Genomic DNA, 18,796 nt, shown 5'->3' on the forward strand with positions numbered 1-18,796 from the left:
AGAGAAAGTTGGTGCATTCCATAATGGATGCCTGCTTTTAGCTGTGCTGTGTCAGGAGACTGACCCGCAGGTACACCAGCAGTGCATTGCTTGGTTACCTGGGACAGTGACCATTGCCCTCCAGCGCGTTTTGTGTGGTGCTCACTCCAGCAGGTGAGAGCTGAGATCAGCTTTTGCTTTGAGGGAGATAAGCAAACCTAATGGGATCATCATAGGGAAATACTGGCTTGTTGCACTTCTTGGCACATTCAAAAGCAGAGCTTTAAATATATGTGGAAAAACAAAATAAAAATGTAGGGACTTGTAGCATTGTCATCGCTCTGAGGTTTAAAAAGCTCTTGAGCAAAGCCTCTTTGGATCTTCATTCTGGATTGCAAAATTTTAGAGCTAATACACTTTATCTTTTGTTAAATACAGCTGTAAATATATTTCACAGAATCACAGAATATTGTTAATTGAAAGGGACCTACAAGGATCATCAAGTCCAAATCTTAAGTGAATGGCCCATACAGGGATCAAACCCACAGTCTGGGTGTTCAGCAACGCCATTCTCTAACCAAATGAGCTTATCTCAAATTGTTGTGGATTCAATGCATGGAACCAAGCTGAACTTGAGCAAGAAAGTTTACTACAGGCCACAGTTGCCTAGATACTCTGGAGGCAACCTGCAGCCTGGGTTGTGTGCCTAAGATCAGATTCAAGTAAGAAGGGACCTCCGAGGTGTTTCACCACAGCCCTCCCACAGAGTGGGGTGCAGCAACTGTGATTGTCAAAGTCCTTAACAGTGGCAGGATCACACATCTTCGTCGAGGCTTCAGAAAGATGCCATTTTTTTTAGTGACACTAACTTCATAGTTATTAGGACTCCTGGTGGGAGACTGTGCTTTGCCTCCCATCAGGTTGGGAAGGGGACTGAATTTGATACATGCAGGATGTCTTAGATATCTTATGTAAAAGGTGTCATAAGTCACTATTTGTTTCCTCTGTTCTGAGATGCTGTGGTTCAAGCAGGATGCTCCAAAAAAAATGCCTACAGGACTGGGCTGTGCAATAGGACTGGTTGTCCAGGTAAAGCAAGCTGAGAAACTCTAATCTGTAGACTGGACTTATTAATGAGTAAGGTCTTCTAAAGAATCAAACAAAATTAAGACATAAAATGGACTTTCATGGATCAGACACTTGAGAACTTTTGAAGTTTCCCAAGCAATCAAGAATGAAAATACCTCAAGAAAAAATCAAGTATTTTCTAAAGATGCTGAATGTCCAGGAGCAATCATGATCTTCCACAAACATCTTACGCAGTCACAGCTCTCCCTGGTTTCATCAAGTCTGAAAATCAAGCTTCTTGTTGGGGAATCCTAATATGGATTTGGATCCTTGAGTTTAATAGCTTTGCTATTAATAGTTTAGCCACTGAATAATTAATAGCTCTGCTATTAAGCTGCACTGCAAAGGGCTAACAAATTTTGACAGAGAAAAAGGAAGGGGTCAGTTAAATATCTTCAGTGATACTGTGTATGAATATCAAGAACTTGTTCACACTATCTTATCACACAAGTGTTTAATAAAAAGATTTTCTGGGATTTTTGCTAGCATCTCTTAGGATTGTTGTCTCTTGTCCATGATGATTTTATGAAGAAAAAGGGTATATTTCCTCATAACGTGGAGGTGACAAGTTATTACGGGCATAGTCTTCCAGCAGTCCTTCTGGTTCATCAGAACTGTCTTCTGACCTGAAAAGAGGAAGAGGAGAAGATACAAAAAGAATTTACCAGAGCATTCACGTAATTTCAGTGTTTCATCCTCCCAGCCTTATCTGGGAAAAGTACTCCCCAGCTTATGGAGAAAATGCTGTGAGATGAAGTTTTACTGAGATTCAGCTGTTTGCTGTGGTTTTTTCATGAAGTTTAGAAGTGTCAGGAGGTGACCTTTGTCTCCACCCTGCCTATGCCTGTCACTCATATTTGCGGAGAACAATAGGTTAGTCAGCAGTTTTTTAAAAAGACTGTGATAAATGAACTAACAGTGACTTGTGTTGCACAAAGGATATAATTATGAGTAATTCCTATAATTGGAATATTTTTCCTTGGAGGAAAGAACTATATAAAATAATTTTGTGTACAATTTGAGCAGCTCCATACTGCTGTGCAACATGACCAATATTGTTTATGCCTCAAAACTAGGAAAAAAGGAGGGGGGAGGTTGTTACAGTGGGACAGCAGCATGTTGTGACCAGGTGTATTTAGGAGGGAGAGCATCTGGTACCAGACTGATTCTTGCATTGTTGCAGAAATGCTGTTTGTGTGCTGACTCATGTGTTGTGATTGCATTTGAGCGGAAGCCTCTGGCTCTACATGATGCCTTTTCCGGGTCTTAAAAATGGAGAGCCAGACACAGTTACGGGACAAGGGGTTTTACCTCAGTATTTAGTAAAGATCCTTATGGTGCACCACTTCACCAAGGTGGGATGTGCTGCAATGCACCCCCACAATAGATGGTGTATACAATTTATAGACCTTGAAAATCAGCATATCTAACAGGGGTGCCCCAATGGGAGGCCTGGATGGATGGTGTGATATTCCCCTATCTGTGGAATTCCCCCTGCATGGGCTGAATCTCTGGTTTACAGGATGTGTTCTAGAGAGGACCTTGGTTTCCCAAGACAGTGGAGGGTTTTCTGGCCTCCTGCCACAAGGCCTTTAGGATGTTTGGTCTCCTGGCCTAACAGAATACTCGGGCTATGCTAAGTTATCAGACTTAAGGAATTACAAGCATGCATGCTAAGAATACTGAGGATATATAAAAGTTCTATATATATATATAAACGTATATCTTTATATATATATACGGTATATTAAAAAAAAGGCAAAAAATCATCTTGGTATCATACACATAATAACCAAAAGGTGGCAAGATAAACATAAGAAAACCTTCATAAACAGGAGCACATATATCTTAAAAAGTAACAAGAGGTTTAGTTTACTGAAAACCAAAAGGCATTTATAAGTGAATTTAAATTGTATAAAAGCACTTTGCAGGAAAAGTATGTTTCGTCACTCAAGAAAAATTCCTAACAAAGACAAAAAAAAGTCTGAGAAGGATAATATCCTGGACCAGCTGCAGTTTCTTACAAAAACCACACATTGTACTTAAAATATTCAGAAGCCTGTGTTCAAACACACTAAGGCATTTCAGAAGATGTACCTCTGACTCCTGGAATTCTCTGCAGGATAAGCAGTGTAGCTCTCATCTCCAGTAAAAGCCAGGTTGTCCAGGGCGTAGGCAGGGCAGAAGTGAGGAGAGCCCGTGGCGAGAAGTGGCGAGGTGCTGGGGGGAGCAGCAGCGCAGCAGCTGAGCCCTGGGTGAAGGTGGCCGGGACTGACGGCAGCACCTTCCTGGGACGGGTACGGCGGAGGGATGTACTGTACCACTGTGGCACCGTGGAAAGTTATAGGCTGGTTAATGCCAGTGAAGACAAAGGACTGTCCGCTTGCAGCCTGGTCAAGTTCCGACGTATTTTCCTCTCTTTCTTTACAAGGCTTGCATGTAAGCATGTTAAATTTACAAACAGCAATCAGAATAAAAGTCACCCCGACAGACAGCAGAATAGGCCCTAGTAACTGAGTCCACTCCAGGTGAGTAATGCCATCGTATTTTATCCATCCCATCACAGTGAAAGTGATCCCCACCAGTCCCAAAAACACACCTGAAAAGAGCAGAGTGGTGCCAGCTTTATCCCCATCTGACACCAGGGCATCAGATCTGTTTGGCTGACAAGGAGTGACAGAAAAAACATTCAAGGAGAAATCTTCTACACTGTTGTTGTTTTGCTCCATTACTGACTATAACGTATCCTCTCCTTCAAGAGAAAGGGGGCTTGTAAAGGACTTGGCAGAGCATTTAAAGTCGAAGGTTTCAGGTTAGTTATACAAGAACTTTGTGTGTGTATGGTTAACAGAGTCCATCACGTGAAAGAATAAACTTTGCTTGAAAGAACAAAGGTCTGGGAAGTGAAGCCTGAAGCCATCACTAAAGATTTCTTGAATTACCACCATCACTTCCGAAATGGATTCACCCCTGCATGACTGCCTCCTTGTGTTTCTTCTTTAATTTAGCACCCATGATACTGCGCTCATTCTGGATAGCAGAAAAAGCAAGCTGAAGCTATTGCAGCTTTTCCTTGGCCCCAGCTAGCTGATGCGTCCAACATACGGACAGCATATGTTTAGTCAACAGCAGCAAGAGATCCTTGCTCTTCACTTCCTGCTCAATTTTCTGCAGGAAAATTCCTCATGGCCATTGCTAGGACTGCTTTTCCATGCTCTGAAGCGTGACATTTATAGTCATGCCTGGACCTCTGTTGCAGCTCATTTTGCAGCTCATGGTTTAAAAAAAATATAAAAGTACACTTTCTGATAATTTTCTGGGGCAACCAGTAGGTGAGCAGGAGGGTAAGTGGCAACAGGATGGTGAGTGCTGAGAAGCCTGGGAGAACTGTTGGCTGTGGGAGAAACATTATTTCAAGGCAGCCAAAGCTTTCCAGCTGGTTGAAGTAATAAAATTACCCTATAATTTCCCCTTAATTTGGGACATATTTTGTTGTAGGTTTTAAGGTTTATAGAGAATAATGCCCAAATACCCTGAATAGCACATCACTGCAGGAAAGAGAAAGCACCTCCTGTAACGCTAAACTTGACAGAGTGAGGAATCTTATCCTGTACTCACAGATATCTAGGATACTTCATATCACAATGAATTGTTCTGCTGAACTCATGTCGCATATATTAAACAGACTATTGAATTTTGAAATTTTCTGTTTCCTAACAGTTTCAGACTAAAGCAATTGCTATTGAAAGGTTCTGGTAGAATGTCTTTGTATAATTCCTTAAGGAGGAAAAATCTCCAACTACTCTGCCTGTTTTGACTAGCATCGCAGGATACTACACACAGGACACTGATTACTGCTCAGGCAGTAGAACATATAATGCTATTTCCTGCTACCAGCAGCTCTGGGGAAGCAAGCTAATCCTGAGATTTGTAAAATTAAAAATAACTCTAGAACTAGAAAATTTATCTTTAAGATTGCTTCTTCAAAGTCAGTAAAAGTGCCTTTAGTCTACTGTGCATTCACATCACACTGCATGACAACAGTTCTTTCCTGGAAAGCGCTATTCACCAAATTTGGCACCTTTAAACTGATGCTGAATGCAATTGCAGATGTATTTCTCATTTTTTAGTGCATATACCTTGAGGAATATTAGTGTTGGATTCCTTAAAAAAAAAAAAAAAGCTGTGAAGCTTCCAAATGCAGCATTAATAAGTTACCCCTGTTACCCAGGGTGTCAACAAATTTTCTGACAAATACACTCAAGATTAGCCTTTCCCACAACACTAAGTCTGGTCAGGATTCTCTGCACCTCTTGAGCAAAGAGATCAGTCTTGCAATGCAGTGGTTTTGTATGATGACAACAAAACTAGACAGTGCTGAAATACTAGATAAACTGTCCTTGCACTGGCAATTATAGCCAAAGTCTACATCACCTTTAACCTTATATTTGTTAAACTTAATGGAATGAACTGTTACTGCTCTTTACAAGTCAGGTTTTTCCATACTATGAATCATCCTTGCCACTGCTGAATCTTTCAGGCTTTCCAACATGCTTTTAAAAGCAGCACTATATTATAATAGCTGTCTAGCTAATAGTTTATACAGATGTAGTGTCACCTTGCTCCTTTCATTCATTCAAGAACTCTGCAACTGCTATTTGCAATGGGATTGTGCTGGAGCACTTCCTCAATCCCACAGAGTGGTCCTTAGATCCTGTCTGGAATCAGAATTTTCCAAGTTGGGTGTTGTGTCATCCCACAGCCGCCTCTTCCTCTGGTCTAGGACATGACTTAATGTGTTGAGCAAGTGCACAGTAGAGCTGGAGAACACAGGATTCTTTTTTTCCTTCCAAACCCACATGCCACTTGAACTTTTAAAATAGGATGGAAAACTCTCTCTGTTTGCTGTGCTGGGATCTACATTAAAATTAGTCCTTTCTCTGTAAACTGTCCCCTCTCTGTAAGACAGTTTCCTCTATGCATCCCCATATTTCTCCAATTATTTTCCCAGAGAGTGGTAATGCTGCGGTCAGGCAGCTGCCAAGGTCTTAAGAGACTACTGGATCACACTGATTTTTTTAAGACCAGTGCTTTTCTTTGCAAATAAGTGTGTGTTCCGGGGACTCACTTAAAAATGTCAATTTACCAAATGCATCCCTTTTACCTGGTATGACTCCTAAGCACAAGATTTTTGTGAAACCAAGGAAAATTGGTTGGAGTGAGTTGTTTTAGAATGAGTGCTGTTTTCAGATCTCAATACAGTTTTGTTCTCATCTGCTTCAGACCTTACCCTTGAACACAAGCACTGCTTTGCTTTCTGTTCTTCCACCTAATTTTCTATTACCAGGTGAAGTGGTAATAGAAAATATTGCCTGCAGTGCTTGCTGCTGGAAGCAGGTGCTCTGCACCCCCTCAGTTCTCTAACCTGTTTGATGAGTCATCCTAGTGAACACTGACAGGTTATCACTTAGCCCTTTTTTCTTCTCCTTATGTTACCTATTTTTACACAGTTGTCCACATTATCAGCCTCTTGTAGGAAGGTTTTATTTTCTTACACACCAGTTATATAAGCAGGGACTTAGTCAAAGAACATGCGAAAGAAGCTGCACAACACAGGGTATTGCACATTGATTAGCTTTAAAATAAGTAAGAACAAATTATCAGTCCATAGTTTAGGGAGATTAAGGAATCAGTGGTTTGAGTTAGTGGGACCTTTTCCTAGAGAAAGGTAACTGTCTTTAGTGGAAAACATTAATTACACGTGTATGAGCAGTACATGAAGAACCACTGTGAGTGGGCCTTTCACCCCTGAACTCCTGCACTGCCAGCCTCAAAGCACAAATAAATTGTGAGGAGCAGGTTCAGCCAGCTGTCCACAACTGCATTTACCAGCAAGGTGGCTTTATATGCTCCGGAAAATGTTGTCTTGTGAGCAGGCCCACCAAGATGAAGGTTTTTCCATGCCTAATTGTTGAGATGCATGCATGCGTGATAGAGGGGGGAAGCATGAAATCTGGCATGTTCAGTGGAAAAAGTGGGGTTATTGGCACTACAAGCCATGACTCTGAAAAGATATGATAGAAAAGGCATAAATGAATACAGCAACACAAACCACAAAGGTCAAAGATGGGGTGGGTACAATCACCCCCTTGCGATATCAAGTGCTGCTATCACAAAAACGTAGCAACATTGCAAAGACCTGTGCAATCTCAGTTTTTCAGATGAGTTAACTGTTGATTTTTTTAGCTGCTGTTGATGTAGGAAGGACTTTTCCTAGAGAAAAGGTATTAATTTATATTTTTGTGAATCTCTCATATGCAAAGGATTGCAGTGTTGCAGTTAGAAGCAGAGCAGTGTCAGTGCAGGCAGCGAGGAAGAAAGACCTTCACTTAGAGAGGGCAAGCAACCCTTACCTCCCACTTTGCCTGTTTAAGTAAGTGTGAATCAGTAACCAACTTGCTTTGCTCACTAGCATTTGTATGTCAAACACTTAAGCTAACCTTAGAGTAGAAAGAGGGTTATAGCACCATTAGTGGGACAGTAAAGTATCTCACTTCCTCAATAAAAATACTATTCCGTATTATTTTAAGCTACTTTTATAGTTTTACAAGGTGTTGCTTCCTTTCTAATGCAGACATTTCACTCCTACTCCCCACATCAAAAATTCCTCCCTCTACTGCCATTCACCCAGTGGTAGCCTTCAGTGGTGAGGGCAGACTTGCTAGCCTCTTACTCACATTTTCTGACCCTGCTACAACAGATTTCAACAGCACAGTCGGCAAATACTGTGGCACGGGCTATGTTAACTACTTCAGTGCTGAGCACTTCACGGAGAGGCACCCAGCACATCCACTGAGTTTTCAAGTAATGATTTTCTAAGTCAAAAATAGAAGATGCTAATACAGTTGTAAACAGATCTATCTCCTAAGCATCTTCTCAAAATCACAGAGAGAGAAATTCCATTTTCAATTCTTGTTTTCAGAGGTTACACCTTCTCAGGATGCCAAATCTGAGTCAGGTCAGCAGCTTTCTGAACCACATGAAGACTGCTTTTTTAGAAATAAAGTGACCCACACTGAAGACTCTGGAGTAGATGATCAAAATACAATAACCTTGAAGGAAAACAAGATTATGTTTCTGTTACAGAGAACTCAGATGAATCAACATATTCTGCTTGATTTGTCTGGTCTCTTGGGTACATTCTTGGGAACAACCAACTGAGCAAATTGAAGGCAGCAGAAGAGGTTGATACTTTTTCACTTTACCACCAGATGCAAATATTCCAGATTTGTAAAAACATGTTTTGATATTTAGCCTTTTCAGAAAATGAGTGTTCTGGAAAAAGAACAGGATAAAGCTAACGTGGGCTTTGTTGCATGGGATATTTCCAGTAAAATAACCCAGCTTCTGTTCTTGTTATATGATAGATGGATAATTTGAGAGAGAAACAGGCCCCTTAGACACATGCAAAGCTATGTATGCACAAATGATACACAGCAGTGGGCCCCACTGTTTAAAGAGTAGGAGCAAAAGCTTAAAAAATAATCACAAAGATGGCAAACTACAGCTTGTATTGCAGATTGCGTATAAGGAGAAACATCTTTGAAAAACTTACTAGGTAAAAAATGTTTGAGAGAAGACAAAATGCCTACTGGCTTTTGTGGATTCCCTTTCTTCATACAGACATTTCCAGTGGCTGAGTCATGCCAGTTTAATCAGCTCCTACATACTAAATCCCCCTCTGTGCCGTGTTTGCTCATTACTCTGCATGCATAAGCCCCTCAGCTCTACTGCTGGCTAAATATACTTCCCTCACTGGCTGGTTTGTATTTGTGTGGCTGCACAAAGAACTGTCCTGGCGTAACTGAGGGAATGACACAGAATAGGAAATAAAATGGCAAACACAGGAGCTCCTGAACATTTCTCTGAAGCAGTCAGCACGTGAGAGGCACGTTCATAGCAAGATGACAAAAAGGCAATCACCTTTCCCTAGGCACAGGAGGGAATTTAAGTTCTTAATTCATAGTCCAGCATCCTGTTACACTCAAGTTCTCTGAAATTCAGCATAGTAGATGACAAGTGGAGATGTAACTGGGGTCCCAAGGCACACAGCTGTTCAGAGACTCAGCTGAACAATTCAGAGATCACTCTTGCAAAGTTTTAATGCTGGCAAATACACCAGGCCGAACCAAGCCTAAAGCCCTGCCACTTTTCTGAGCACAGAATCCTATTTGTTTTTCTCAAACAGCATTCAGAGTAAGTTGTAAGATGTCAAAGACAGCAGCAACCCAGTTCTTCCTAATTATCTTTACCTACTACAAGCTAATCCTTCGATTTGGGAACAGATGCAAACAAACACAAAATAGAATGAGAACCTCAACCCTGAAGGCAGGCCACTACCACTACCCTAGGGTTGCAGCAGGATGGAAGAGCTAAGAGGGTTGTATTTCTGAAGGGTCTGTGAAGTGTTATGTCAGTGAAAAACATTTGTTGCATGGGTTTCCATGAAACTGCCTCTCCCGCATCTGCTGGTAAGTAATGTCTGCACTTCAAAGATAGCACTGCTTTGTGGCACTCACTCTCACACAATAAGCACTGCTTGTATAATCCATGAATAATGATATAAAACAGCAGAATAATCCCCCTGAAACCAGTGGTTACCACAGTTAAACTGTTAGCCTATTATCTATCCTCAGGGCTGCCTTTGGGCTCAACTGCAGCTAAAACTGATTTTCCTAGGGATTATACTTACATAAGGACCAGAGATAGCCTAAATTTGGAGTGTTTGTTACCAGGCAGACCAAAAGGTAACCATTGAAGCTCTTCATAGCATCATGGCATCTTCGTAGCAACCTTAACATCCCTATATGTGAATGCTCCTTGAATACTTGTAAAGGCCATAACTTTGCAAACAAGTATTTTTCACAAAAGTCATGCAAAAACAGAAATAAAAACACTTCCTAATTATTTCTTTCTTTCAAGGTCCAAAGAGATTTAATTAAAATAATCAAAAAAGTTGGTTTCTACTTAGTGGCTTCATTATAAAAAGAACAGCTATAAATAGAAACTGAACAGAACAAGACGAGCATTTAATGTTCTTGCAGTGAACTCCCTTCAGAATACTTTAGCAGAGCCCCAGGCTTCTCTAATATTTCTTGAAATCCAGGTTCATTGTTTATTCTTCCTGATGAAAAATTAGACACAGCCAACATTATTGCTTTTATTACAAAATGTAAATAAATTCAAAAATTGTAAATCTGTGTATATTTTATTAAAAATTAAGTGAACTGTCAGTCCTTTAGAAGCTGGTATCAGATGTGGCTAAGGAAACAGATGAAAAAGAAAAGGAAGATGGTGAATATTCATTATTTGTTATTGATGCTTTCTCTTCATATTTTGGTGGTGATTCAGAAGAAAGGTATAGCATTGGCAAAATATCTGAAGGTGAGCTGCTTCCAGAAATTGTATATACGGAGTCATAGTCTCTAACAGCAACTGTTCTTTCATCATCACCAAGCTGTGCTCTATAAAACACAAAACTATATGTTAGCATAATTCATTTATCTACAGTGAGTGAAATTTGACTTGATTTATATAAACATGCACACACTTCCTAAAAATCCCTGAAGCAAAGAACTTGCATAAGCATTAGGATTTCATTCTGTGGGCTACATTATGACTCTTCATATAAAGAGTCTACAATTTCAGAGGGGAAGGGCAAAACAAGTTCCCTTCTAATCTTTCAGATTACCAGCCTGGCTTATGGGTATTAGCTACTTTTGGCTGCGCTGTTTCACAATCTTACTAAATCTTCTGATCCCTAGCTCCTAATGTATCTTCCCTTTTGTAGTTTATCACGTACACAGTCCCTCCCCATCCATTATGAAAGACAGTTACTAGACTTAGAACTGCATCCAAAAAAAATCACCATCCCTAGCCTTTTGAGATCTTACATGAAAGGCAATCAAACTTTTACTAGGCATTCCAGCAATCCATGGCAGACTGAACATGACCATATTGCAAAGTTCCCAGTGACATTCAAGGTGAACAGCCAAGTACTCCATCCTCCTCTAACAATCATAACTGTATCAAAATTGGTTGAACCCACATTGTTCTGGTACTTTGCACATCTCACCCTGGACCTGGCACTCAGCATATTGCCTCAGTTGCTTCCTAAGGAAAGGGAAGACCTGCTTGGTCCTCATGATTCACTCCCAGAGCTGATTCATACATCTGTATCCATATAAATACTGAGTGAGAAGCACAAATACAGAGAACAGTCACCTCATCTTCAATGCTGTTACTGGTCTATGAGGGTTTTCAAAGGAGAGAGAAATACTACAAGACAAGTGCTGAGGTGCTACGTAACAGATTGCAGGAAAAATGCAAACAGTTCTGGGATGAGACCATGACTCAGCTTACTAACAGCTTTCATCCAGCACCGGCTACAGCACAGTGTTTGCTGACACTGAGCAAGGGCTTGAAGAGGCAAACCACCTTTGTCCAGCAGACACCAACATGAGAAATGTGTAACCCCTGCCATATCTGGGATCTTCAACCATGGCATTGTTATGAACAACGAGGCCATTGCTCCTCTTCCATGAAAGTGCTCAGGAAGCAACTTGCACAAGTCAAGATGCCCTAACTGCCAACAAGTGCTGAGCCATGAGAGAGCAGGATTGAGTGAAACACTCAGAGGTGGTATCAGCTCAGCAGGTCTCTGTGAGGATGCTGGGAAGCATGGAAGGGCACCAGCTAGAGCATCCCCATCAGAAAACACCACAGGGCAAGGTCAGGCATTCTGGGCTTGGTATCCAAGCCTGAGGTGTTTTATCCACTCCACTAGATACTATCCCAAAAAACTGCTTCTTTGTGTACATATGTTCACAAGACAAAGAAATCCACACAAGATTAAACTATATCCACATGATGTTCCAACAGGATGGTGACTCCACCACTTCTCCTGAGCAGCCTATTCCAATGCTTTACAAACCTTCCCACAAAAAAAACCTCTCCTAATAGCTAAGAAACCTTTCCTGGCACAGCGTAAGGCCATTTCCTCTTGTCCAGCCACTTGTTGTCTAGCAAAAGAGGCCAATCCCCATCTTGCCACAACCTCCTTTCTAGCAACTGAAGAGAATAATAAGGTCAAGCCTCCTTTTCTCCAGACTGAAAAACTCCAGCTCCCTCAGCAACTCCTCACATGACTTGTGCTTCAGATCCTCCACCAGCTGTGCTGATCTTCTTTTGTCACACTCCAGAACTCTCTCTCACCAAGAAGGACCCAAAACTGAACCACAGAATCACAGAATAGCCTATAGGTTAGAAGGGATGTTGTAGATCATCTATTTCCAACCTCCCATGCCTTGGGCAGTGACATCTTTCACTAGACCAGGTTGCTCAGAACCCTATTTAATCTGGCATTAAACACTTCTAGAGATGGGACATCCACAACTTCTCTGGGCAACCTGTTCCAGTGTCTTACCACTGTTACAGTAATGAAATTCGTCCTAGTATCTACTCTAAAATTTCTTTCAGTTTGAAACCAATCCCCCTTGTCCCATCACTATACGCTCTCGTAAAAAAAAAATGCTCCTCTCCTTCTTGTAGGCTCCCTTCAGGTATTGGAAGGCTGTAATTAGTTCACCCTGAAGCCTTCCCTTTTATAGGCTGAACAAACCTGATTCTCCTAGCCTTTCCTCACAGGAGAGGTGCTGCAAACCTCTGTCATCTTGGTGGCCTCTTCTGGACTCACTGCAACATCTCCATGTCCTTCCTGTGCTGGGAACCCAGAGCTGATGCAGCACTGCAGGTGGGGTCTCAGCAGAGCAGAGCAGAGGGGCAGAATCCCCTCCCTGGCCCTGCTGCCCACACTGCTCTGGATGCAGCCCAGGACCCATGTGGCTCTCTGGGCTGGGAGTGCCCATGGCTGGCTCATGTGCAGCCTCTCAGCCACCAGCACCCCCAAATCCTTCTGGGCAGGGCTGCTGGGATCTGTTCATCCCCAGCCTGTGCTGGTACCAGGGCATGTCCTACATGTGCACAGCTCTAGAGGCATCTGTTCTGTTATATTCCCAGGCAGAGGTGGGGCTGATGGGTATTTCTCAGTATTTCTCCTTTCTACCCTTCTTAAAGGTGGGTACAATGTTTTTCCCTTTTTCCAGTCACCTGGGACTTGCCCTGACGGCAATGACTTTTCAAATATCAGGGAGAGTGGCTTGGCAACTACATATGACTGACATCTACTGACAATTCCCTTGGGACTCTGGGATGCTGATCATTGGGTCCCATAGACTTATGTACATTCCAGTTCCTCAGATAGCTATGAACCTGATCTTCTCTTACAATGGGAGGGACTTTTCCCCCTCAGTCCCCATCCTGCTGTCCACCCTGGACGCCCCTGAATAGGAGGAGAGGCTGCCATTCAAGACAGAGGTAAAAAAGTTGTTGAGTACACTGGCCTTCTCATCCACTGTCATCACTTTTCCAGCACTGTTTAATTGGGAGATATCCTTTCTCTGACCTTCCATTTCTGGTTAATGTACTGTACCTGTAGAAGCCCTTCCTGTTATTCTTTGTGTCCCTTGCCAGGTTCAGTTCCAGTTTTGCCCTGGCATTCCTCACAACTTATTCCTACTGAGCCATGCCGGTCTCTTGCCCCCCTTGTCTGACTTCTTGTTCCTGGGGATTGCCAGCTCTCATGCTGCGTGAAAGAACTGCTTAAAGATCTGCCAGCTCTTTTCTACTCCCTTGTCCCTGAGGGCAGTCTGTCAGGGGATCCCACTGATTAGGTTCCCAAAGGACTGGAAGTCTGCTTTCCTAAAGTTCAAGAGCTGAACTTTAACTCCTTACCCAACCCCCAACCCCCAGGGCTGCACACTCCACCAGCGCATGATCCCTGCAGCCCAGGCTGCCTCCAGCCCTGCTGTCCCAGTTAGCTAATGTGCATTGGTGACCAACAGATCCTGTACCACATTCCCTCTGGCAGGGCTGTCTGTCACTTGGCTCAGGCAGGTGTCCTCCGCACATTCCAGGAGTCTCCTGGATTGCCACAGCCCTCCAAGCTACTTTCCCAACAGCTGTGAGGGGCTAAGTTCCCCTGCAGGCCACGACCCTCGGGCACAATGCCTCCTGTGCTGGAGCAGGAAGGTTTGGTCCACGGGCTCCCCTTGGTCAGGTGGCTGTAGCAGACCCCAGCCAAAGGTTCCCTTTGCTGCCTCGGTCTCTGACTCCTACCCACAGCTTTCCACCTGCTCATAGGTATTCTTCAGGGACAGCTCTTCACATTCAATCTCTTGCTGTAAAAAGCTGTCCCTCTGCCTCTACTTCTTTTCCTCTCTCTTCTGAACAGCCTTGCAGCTATTAAAAGTCACACTACAGAAACAGGATTCAACCCACAAAGTTTCAGGAATGGCAACAAAGTCATAGCCTTCCAGCAGTACCGTGGCTTACAATTACTTCAGTTTGTTGCCCATACTGTGTGCAGGTGTAAAGGCACCTTAGCTGAGATGCTGGCCATGTTGCCTTCCTAGAGGAACATCCCTTAGTTCCTTTGAGATAGCTCTCCACTGTTTTCCTTCTGGCTTCTGTTACCTTAGAAGCCCTTGCCTCAACTGCATAAGACTGCAAGCATGCTTCAGTGTGGCCAGCACACTCCAGATTCAGAAGCAGAGGATCCCTGCAAACATCTTGTTCTTCCAATCTTTGCCTCCCATCCCACAGTTTGCCAGGAACAAGCCACTTACTGTCCCCCTCCCCTTGAACAGAGGATTTAGATGCCCTGGTCCCACTAGCCACACTACTGTTGATATGGATGCAACTGGCTGCCTTGGCCACTTGGGCACACTTATGGTTCATGTTTAGGTGGTATTGACCACCATTCCCAAGTCCTTCCCTGCCAGACAACTTTCCCCATACTCATCACCAAGAGCAGTGATGGTGCTTCCAATTATTACCAAACCAGTTATATTTCTGAAAGAGGTCTGTGCAGCAGTAGGGGAAGATGTTTGAAAATTCTTTTAACTTTAGTGTATGAAGTGTACTACCCCTATATTCATGGTTAATGCTTAGTTTTGTCCCATACGGTGCTTAGTACAAATACAGAGACTATTGTGGTCTTGTGTTAATTCCCTACATCTCTGACTAATAAGCCTTGTTCCAGTTAATGCTTCCTTATATCAGTGACTAATATGTAGTAGCTGATATCTTAGTTTTGAGAAAAGGGATTGTATGTCAGAGCAAAGAACAGTAAGAGAAGTACATTATAACCTGATGACTGATTTGAGACACTCTCAAGGAGAAAAGATTCATCAGATCTGGAAGCATATCCAAATAAGTCCATGGAAATAATTAGCATATATATATGTATTCAAGAAATGTGATGAATATGTATTAGTTTCAGGAATATAACTAGATCTGTTAGGTTACTGAGCAAACATGATGTGTGGATTATTACCCATGCCTCCAGCACTGCTAATAAACGAATGCTGGCTTTGTAACCTAACAAATTGGTGGGAGAGTTTATTTCTCAGTTTTCAGTGACACAATGTTGCACACACAGTCTTGTGAATTAAAGTCATTAAATGACAGTCCCGCGTAACTTACTCACAATTGAAACCCAGGCAGATGTAGGACCATTCTAAAGATATTAATTCAAGTCATTTCTGAATCATTAAGGGCCTAAAAATAAGTTAGGGACTCTAGACATGTGACACCTAGCTCTGACTACTTCTAGTGTGCAGCCCTCGCAGTGACCTCTTTTACCCTCAGGTTAGCAGCCTAGTGGTGGCAACCCAGAGGGGATAAATAACCCTGCAAGTTCCTGTGGCACAGGCAAGTCTTTGGTAAGTTGGCAGCTCCTGCTCCCTGAGTCTGGTGGTGTCAATATCAGGCAATTCTGTTATAATCCAAGTATGTAAGGAACGCCTGCAAGGGTAAGGTACAACATTTTGAAATGAAACTAGCTTTGCAGCCTCCCTTATCAGCATGCTGGAGCCTTCTGTGACATCAAGGAATCCTTTAATCTCAACACATGGCCACAGAAGGAAGAAGGTCAATCAGCACCCCAAGCCTCACTTCCTCAAGGCAGAGATAAGGGACATGGGAGAACTGAACACATTAGTAGATAAATCAACGTTCCCAAGGTCTGTGGGTATGTGTCACAAAATACTTGCAGCTCTGTTTCTACAGAGGCTCCTAATATCTGCCAACATGCATATCTCATCACTACCACACTGCTGTCAATGGCATCCTCTCCGACAATCTGTGGAAGAAATCTACTATGGGGCATTGATTTAAGAACTTCAGAAGTTCTTTCCAGGCATAATAATAATTTAATCCTCATAAAGGACACTCCGCAGTTTGTAGTTCCCCTAGTATACAACAGTATTTAAATGCTAATTCAAGTAAAGTATCTGAAGTAAGTTGAGTTAAGTACTAGAAAACTTTGTCATGCCTAGTAGTTAATTCACAGTGATTATATAAGAATAGGGTCTTGGATACCTAAAGAATTCTTGGATACCTCAGATTTCTAAAGTCAGAGATAAACAATCTTACCCATCACTGAAGATAGAGTGGTACGGTGGTGGATTTTCACTTGTAGGCAAAACACTTGGCATAAGACAATGAGTCACAGTTGGTGACATAGGGTCGGCAAAATAAGGAGGTGGAGGGGGTGGGAATACCATCACAGCATCACCTAGGGGAAAGAACACCAATTACTGCCTTTGAAGAACTGAGCACCTCTGGTTATATTAACAGCATCCTATAATTTTTACTTGCCTAGCTTTTAAAATAAATTATCCCACATACAGAATTGATACATTCTAGGCTGTTGGAGTAGGTTGAAGGTACATTCAAAACCTAAATAATCCCGAAATAAAGCTGCAGCATATTTATAAAAGAACGATTTAATTTAGACAATACAGCTTACAAAGGGGAGTGTTTATCTAGCTAAAGAACACAAATATGGTTGGCTGTCTACAAGAAGCCGAAGTGCAAAGCACACAGTTACTGTTGAAACATTTTAAGGATAGGAAAGTATTTTGTTTCCCTCCCAAAAATAAAATAAGCCATTCTAAGTTTCTCCGTAAGTACTGCAGTGCTGTAACAGAAGTCATTAATGGCTCTGAGAACTGGTTTTATGTGCTATGACAGTTTCCCTACTAAGTTACTTGTAGTTCAAGGCACACTAACCACAACTATTGATACACAGTTCACTACATCAATATATTGTACAGCAAAAAATCTACCAATTTCCACTCTGTAATTGAAGAGTTTAAACTCATAATTATATCTCTTACTGATTGAGGATGTGGCCACAATTTTAAAAATACAGGACATTGGTTACGAATCAGAATGCTCTATTTAAGGGGTCAGAGCTCAAGGCAAAAATAGATCTTAAATATAGTCACAGAAGTCTGATCTGCAGTGCCAATTACACAGTTTGAGAAGAGAACTGGGGTTAGACTCATTTGTGTCAGGTTATTACACAGTCAGACCTTACTTTTTATGCCAAAGAGAGATTTTCTGCCTTTTTGAGAAAGGTAACTGAACTGACCATACAGAAAGCATATGAGACCAAGTAACATTATTCTATTTCATCTGTCCTGACATGGCAGAACTGACATGCTGAGAGCTCATACTAAGTAAGTAATAATAATAAATAAATAATATCCAGCCATAAATTATTAGTGGAAAAAAAAACCCACCTCATTCCCAGTGTAAAGTTCCAACTCAGTTTTTCACTCACCTAATGTAACCTGAAAAGATTCAGGGCTCTGAGGATGTTGTTCACTTTCACAGGATTCTTGGTTGAGATATAAGTTTTGCTTCTTTTTAACATGAGCTATCACAAAGAAAGACAACCCAGTGAGCACAATCAAAGGTCCCAAGATTTGAAGTGACAGGAATCCACAGCCCTGGAGGTCTGTGTCAGAAGTGCCAGTGTGGTTGAGCTGTATCGTATGCCAGCCAGGGCTGCAACCAGGAACCCAAATGCCCAGGATGCTAATTAACATTCCACTAGTTAAAAACAGGAATCCAAATATGAGAAACTGGGCAAACTGACAGTTCCCACGACAAAAAACAAGGCTGTACACCTGCTCATTTTGCAATTGTCTTTGTCTTATATACATCCTGGCCCTTGATCGTGCCAGTACAACACAAACCAGTCCAGTTACAGCCAGTACTGGCCCAACAGCCTTAAGGACCTCATTACAGTCACTGAAGCTTCCAGATGGACATGACTGGAGAATAAAGACTGAAAGAAGGAATCCAGCACAGAGCAACACAGCTCCAAAAACAAAAAGGCAAAAAATAAGTTTCCCATGTTGTCCATTACTTCCTTCACCTCCTGGCGCAGGAACAGCCACTGGATACATTACAACAGAATCTCTTCAAGCAGATGAGTTGTTAGAAATAAATGGCAGCAAACTACAGCAGATCTGTGAACATGAAAATAAACAAACTGAAAGAAGAAAACAACCCAGCAAGATTAGCTACATTATATTTCTTACTTTCAAATTTGTTACTCAGCCTTTATTGTGCATGCTCCTGTATTTTCTGTTTTGCAGTACCTCCACTATGGATTACAGGGCCTACTCAAGTTTGCTGTTAAATGCCAATGGAAAGACAGAACTTGCTTTACAATTCAACTTAAACATACTGTAACTGCTGTGCACAGCTAAAT

The 18,796-nt window shown here is 42.0% G+C and overlaps 2 protein-coding genes across 2 annotated transcripts; both read right to left on the reverse strand.

Annotated features, from left to right (window-relative positions):
- Positions 1-1,630: 1,630 nt before the first annotated feature.
- TMEM174 (transmembrane protein 174) lies at positions 1,631-3,836 on the reverse strand. The gene is made up of 2 exons (XM_005428269.1): positions 3,205-3,836; positions 1,631-1,733 (listed from the first exon to the last, which is right to left on the reverse strand). The coding sequence occupies exons 1-2, from the start codon at positions 3,834-3,836 to the stop codon at positions 1,631-1,633; spliced, it is 735 nt and encodes a 244-aa protein (XP_005428326.1).
- Positions 3,837-10,082: 6,246 nt separating this feature from the next.
- Positions 10,083-18,547, reverse strand: TMEM171 (transmembrane protein 171). Its single transcript, XM_005428270.2, has 3 exons — positions 17,858-18,547; positions 16,663-16,804; positions 10,083-10,631 (listed from the first exon to the last, which is right to left on the reverse strand). Exons 1-3 carry the CDS (start codon positions 18,486-18,488, stop codon positions 10,406-10,408), a joined length of 999 nt encoding a protein of 332 aa, XP_005428327.1. The 5' UTR covers positions 18,489-18,547; the 3' UTR covers positions 10,083-10,405.
- Positions 18,548-18,796: the final 249 nt, after the last annotated feature.

Source organism: Geospiza fortis, unplaced genomic scaffold (genome assembly GCF_000277835.1).
Source record: "Geospiza fortis unplaced genomic scaffold, GeoFor_1.0 scaffold246, whole genome shotgun sequence".
NCBI classification, from domain to species: domain Eukaryota; kingdom Metazoa; phylum Chordata; class Aves; order Passeriformes; family Thraupidae; genus Geospiza; species Geospiza fortis.

Excerpts from the sequence above, each read along its gene's own strand:
- TMEM174 (XM_005428269.1), bottom strand. The coding sequence starts at position 3,836 with ATGGAGCAAAACAACAACAGTGTAGAAGATTTCTCCTTGAATGTTTTT. Across the intron at positions 1,734-3,204 it reads GAGAATTCCAGGAGTCAGAG|GTCAGAAGACAGTTCTGATG; the intron begins GTACATCTTCTG and ends TCCTCTTTTCAG.
- TMEM171 (XM_005428270.2), bottom strand. The coding sequence starts at position 18,488 with ATGTATCCAGTGGCTGTTCCTGCGCCAGGAGGTGAAGGAAGTAATGGA. Across the intron at positions 16,805-17,857 it reads ATCTTTTCAGGTTACATTAG|GTGATGCTGTGATGGTATTC; the intron begins GTGAGTGAAAAA and ends TCTTTCCCCTAG. Across the intron at positions 10,632-16,662 it reads CACTCTATCTTCAGTGATGG|AGCACAGCTTGGTGATGATG; the intron begins GTAAGATTGTTT and ends TGTGTTTTATAG.